The 5,374-nt window shown below is 33.4% G+C and overlaps 1 protein-coding gene across 1 annotated transcript; it reads left to right on the top strand.

Moving 5' to 3' along the window:
• Positions 1 to 490: 490 nt before the first annotated feature.
• On the top strand, positions 491 to 5,374 carry LOC131952468 (palmitoyltransferase ZDHHC3). Its single transcript, XM_059315145.1, has 7 exons — positions 491 to 698; positions 2,473 to 2,833; positions 3,129 to 3,253; positions 3,511 to 3,607; positions 3,826 to 3,907; positions 4,428 to 4,558; positions 4,872 to 5,374. Exons 1-7 carry the CDS (start codon positions 655 to 657, stop codon positions 5,022 to 5,024), a joined length of 993 nt encoding a protein of 330 aa, XP_059171128.1. The 5' UTR covers positions 491 to 654; the 3' UTR covers positions 5,025 to 5,374.

Here is a 5,374-nt window from a genome sequence, read left to right as displayed (position 1 = left end):
TGGAATCCCCAGGGAAAAAGGAGTGTGGGCCGGCCAAGGAAGACATGGAGAAGAACGGTTGAATATGAGGCAAAAACAGCTGGGCTCTCATGGGCACAGATAAAGGTGGCAGCCCAAAACCGAGTCCGCTGGAGATGTGTGGTTGCAGCCCTTTGCTCCCCAGGAGCCACAAAGGAATGATGATGATGAAGGCGCCACTATCCTCAACATGGTCATGGGGTAAGCGACCGTTCTCCCTGCTCCCCCTTGTGTATGCCTCTGATAGGCTTATAATTATAAATTATATATATCTATAATGATATCACACACTGAATGCATTAGCTACTTAAAAAGTTAAATTAGCTCTTACAATCATTCTCAGTTTAGACAGTTTAGAAAGCACTGGTTTTTATTATATTTTATTATTATGCTCCTGTAAATTATGGTACAAAATTGAAAAGGGAGGCTATTCTTTCTTATTCCAAATTATTGGTGCTAAACGTCACGAGAAATGAGAAATCATGGCCGACCAATACAGTAAACTTCCTCAGTATTGGTATCTAAGGGGAAAACAATAAATTGGTTGCTTATTTAATATTTATTGGTCAAGATACCTTAAACTTCAGTACAGCATAAACACAATATTTTATAGATCTAGATCTACCCCTAAAGGAAATGGACAGTCCCACTGATTCCGATGTTGGCGGAAATTTACCAAGGTTTGTTTCACTTTCACGACATTCGAAGAAAATAAAATTAAATGATCACGATTCGCGAATCTTCACAATGGATGATTCATTTCATGATTTCACTATTTTGTTATTTATATTAGGGCCTAATTATTTGATTTGTCATTTGTGACATTTCACTTATCTCAGTTTTAATACTTTTCATTTAGACTTTTAGACCCCTACTTAACTTCTACAAAGTTCTTGCAGCAGTAGGCTAATGACTTTTTAAAACTTTTTAAATACTAAATACTTACTAAATACTAAATATCAATAGGCCTACTTTGCTAAAGTAACTTTAGTACTTATTTCTTAATAAGTAATATTATTATAGTATAATATAGTAATATAGTTGACCTAGTAAGTAGTAAGTTAGTAAAACTCCATTTTAGTGTATATTTATTTGCCGCTTCATGATTAAAAATTAAAAGGCATTGATGAAATCGTCTTAAAATTAAAATAAAGGTGGTACTCTACTACAAATAGCCCTCAGAAGGGTATTCATATTCGCTATTTTTAGCTGACCAATCAAATTTATTTTTAAATTCATTGTCCTGCACATGTGTGCATAATTATTTTTATTAGCTTGTGTATGACGTTCTAATTTTGAATGTCGTTGTAAGTGTCCCGGTGGTTGAAGTGGTTGCGCATTGACTAGTTTGTTTTCGAGGCGTGGGTTCTATTCCCTTTGGCCCAGAGGTTTTTTTTTCTATTTTGCTTTTTAAAAAATTTTATTTAAGGATTAGGGTTAAGCATTAGGGTTAGGGTTAGTGATAAGGTTAGATCTAAAAAATAATTAGTTCTAGATCTATACAGCATGAAAAAGGGAATTCAAGAATCACAGAAAAAATGCCTCACGCTGATTGGTCAGAGTACGAATATACGAATAGCCTTCATAGGGCTATTTGTAGTAAAGTATGAATAGCCGCAGCCTTAAAATATTGGTCAGCCTTCCTTCTGAGACCTCAATACTGTATGGGATAAGTACGCTAGTTAGTATGTAGTTTATTGTTTTAAAATAATAAACATTGGTATTATTACCACTTTTATTTGAGTTTATTAGCAAGTTATATTAAGTATTTAAAGTATTCTCAATAGTATTATTATTCAATACATATTTTAAGATAACGATCCTGGTAATTTCAAAATACCAGAATCACTGTGTAAATATTTAGTGGATGATGATTGATATTGACCTTGGAGAGCATGTGATTAATTAATTGAGTCAAATTCTTGTTTTCATTTTCAGAATTTTATTTCAATTAATTGTTTTTATTTCCATTTATAGAGTATGCTAGTCCTTTCTTTCTCTTAAAAAATATATAGATTGTAAGCCTTTCACTTATAAATTTTCCTACAAAAACAATTATATTTTTAATCAGTGCTAATTTGGTGACACTTTTGAATAAGTTTGATTACTCAACTGAGTCTCTTTTTAATATTAGTCACAACAAATCATTTAGAAATGATGTATGTTAATTTTTCAAATTTATGCTTTGAGTTTGAATCCCTAGCCAAGCCTCCATCAACTGGTGTCTTGTTGCATATTATTAACTCAGTAATATAAACAAAGTCATTGTATTATAATTTATCAGTCTGAACTATGAGTAAGTTATTTAAAATTGCATCAAATGTATTATTTAATCTAATATTACCGTACAATGCAACTACAATACTGATTTTTTTTACATATGAAACTTTTGGCATTTGACTTGAATAATGTTATTTGTTTCTAAAGCTATAAAAGTATTCCGTATATTTTCAGAGAGCTTGAGGAAATTGCAACTACAAGACCAGTGTATAAAGGAAAATCTCCTTATAAGAAAAAAAAACAATCTGAAAAACAATATTCGGAAACAGTGGTTTTTTTAGATTTTAGTAAATTATTTAGGCTTTTTGGATATTCTAACCCATCATTGCGTCATGTTTGGTTTGTCAAGGACATTTGTGGCATTGTGTGCGCTGTGTTCACATGGCTGCTTATCTTGTATGCTGAATATGTTGTTATGTTTGTGATGCTGCTTCATGAATCTTCAAACATCTACAGTTTATTCCATGGCCTTATCTTTAATGGACTAGCATTTCTGGCTGTTTCCTCCCACTTGAGAGCAATGTTTACTGACCCGGTAATACTCACATGTATTTCATCACAATGGTTTATTATGCAGACCCATTTCTTCAACTTCATTACCGCAATTTTCAAGGGATTAAACAAGACACATACTCAAACATTTTATTATACACTCTGTTCTTTATGTTTACAATAATTGTGTAATTTTACACATCTCTTTAATTAATTCTTCTAGTTTTAAAATTATTGATACACTACATGATTGAACATTTTGAAATATTGCTTCTATTTTTTTTTCCATGATGTCTCTTGTAATTAAGTTATAAAAGCTAACAATATTTTCCCTAAAGGGAGCCGTACCAAAAGGGAATGCAACTACAGAAGGTATCAAAAGTTTGGGTTTAAAAAAAGGTGAAGTTGTTTTCAAGTGTCCTAAATGTATCAGCATAAAGCCAGATCGTGCTCACCATTGCAGGTAAATCAAACAGAATTTTAGTTGAGATAACAGAATTACCTTTTCATCTTTTTTAAGTATGTAATTTTGTATTGCAAGTTGTTATTGAGTTGGTGTGTTGGAAGTAAGGTTGAAAGAATTATTTACTTTTAGTATTGCAAGTTGTTATTGAGTTGGTATGTTTGAAGTAAGTTTGAAAGAATTATTTACTTTTTTAGTCATGAAATGAAGGAACAGATCAAAAGTGCTATTTTAAAATACCTTTCTAAATATTCTAGTGTCTGCCAGCGCTGTATTAAAAAAATGGACCATCACTGCCCATGGGTCAACAACTGTGTTGGTGAAAACAACCAGAAATATTTTGTTTTATTTACAGTAAGTACACTAGAATCAAATGACACTAGAATCAAATGACACTAGAATCAAATGACACCAAAGTCAATTAATTTTTATGCTTGTTTTATAAATAGTTGAGCACATAAAATAAATTTGTAAAATGTATATAATGAATTAATGCTGCAATAAATAAAGGCTCTACTTACTTTATGTATATGTGTAGTGTTTCTCTATATAAGTTGCTCCATTATTTTCAGATGTATATATGTCTGATTTCCATTCATGCCTTGTACATGTCCATCTCCCATTTTATCTACTGTGTTAGTCGAGATTGGAAAGGTAAATATAAAGTTGTCACTAGTTCTTTGTCTGGGGGTCGTCCATAAATGATGTCACACTCACAGGGGGAGGGGGGTCCGTAATTTTGTGACGGTGTGTGACGAGGGGTAGGGGAGGTTCAGATGGTGCGACGTCACACTTTTGCATTATAAAAGAATATTTTGCGTTTTAGAAAACTGTTTTAATAAATTGCAATAGGAATTGATTAAAATACTCAATTTTGACAAGAGTTCCGAAAAGATTTTGGAAAAATATAGATGTTTTAAGAAAAATTCAACTACAATTTTGAGGGAGGTTGTAGTCTGAGGTGTGCCGTCATTTTAGGGGGGGTCTGGCTTTTTGTGACGATGTGTGACAGAGGGGAGGGGGAGGTAAAAATCATCAAAAAAAGCATGATGTCATTTATGGATGACCCCTGGCTGTATATGATCTAGCTGGGATGCTTGATGTAATGTTTAAAGACAGAGAGTGCATGGTTTCCTACTGAAGCCTTAACCCTGTTCTGTAAATCCTTCTTTAGCCTGTTCTGGCATGTCCCCTCCAGCCACTACCATTTTTCTCATCTTCCTGATATTTGAGGGGATGCTGTTTGGTATTTTCACTGGCATCATGTTTGGGACCCAGATGTCTGCTGTCTGCTCTGATGAAACTGTAAGCCAAATGGATTTTTACCATGTTTTTTATCAGTTTTATAAAGTTAAAGACTCACGTTTCTGATTCACTGGAGGGAAATTTTGATATTGCATAACCTACTGTAGAAACAGCACCCAAAATTTACAGACACTCAGCGGTAGAACCCAATAGTTTTATTTTTTTTCTGTCCCACAGTAGGGGACATAATCCAACATTTTGAAATTATTGTGACCCACTTTAAAAACGCAATTGATAAACAGCTGTCTATCTCATGTAGAAATATGATAGATCACAATGACAGCTGTGTATTTATTGTTGAAAATTTTCCTAGGGCATTGAGCAACTAAAGAAAGAGGAGCGGGAAAGAAGATCTCGCTGGCTGAGTATGAAGGGTGTTTTTGGACATCCTTTTTCAATCCAGTGGTTTTCTCCATTTTCTACACCTCGATTTTTAACATCAGAGAAAATGTATTACTCTGTCTGACCCAGCAGACATCTTGTCTGCAGCCAAGGAAGGCTCTTTCAGGTAATCATCTTTGGCAGATCAAACAAAAAAATCTGGCAGCTGATTGGTGTTTGGCTCTACTGTTGTAACCGCTGCATCCAAGCTGGTGTATCATAATCCAGGTACCAGGTCAGCCCTGATAGGACAAACAAGATTTTCTTCACACTTGAATTAGTGCTGCAGACATCTCAAATTTCTTACTAAAAATGCAAATTCTATTTAATTACTGATTTTTTTCTTTGATGTTTAAGCTGAAGTGTAACGTGTTTTTAAATATTATCTTGTCAAAATGTCTTTTGAACTGTCAAATGTAAATGTACTCTATATAT

Source organism: Physella acuta, unplaced genomic scaffold, assembly GCF_028476545.2.
Source record: "Physella acuta isolate Inbredline_101_S28 unplaced genomic scaffold, ASM2847654v3 ptg000874l, whole genome shotgun sequence".
Lineage (NCBI taxonomy): Eukaryota > Metazoa > Mollusca > Gastropoda > Physidae > Physella > Physella acuta.
Note: the sequence above shows the minus strand (reverse complement) of the source record. Positions and strands in the feature narration are given on the sequence as shown.

Excerpts from the sequence above, each read along its gene's own strand:
- LOC131952468 (XM_059315145.1), top strand. The coding sequence starts at position 655 with ATGGACAGTCCCACTGATTCCGATGTTGGCGGAAATTTACCAAG. Across the intron at positions 2,834-3,128 it reads GAGCAATGTTTACTGACCCG|GGAGCCGTACCAAAAGGGAA; the intron begins GTAATACTCACA and ends TTTTCCCTAAAG. Across the intron at positions 4,559-4,871 it reads CTGTCTGCTCTGATGAAACT|GGCATTGAGCAACTAAAGAA; the intron begins GTAAGCCAAATG and ends AAATTTTCCTAG.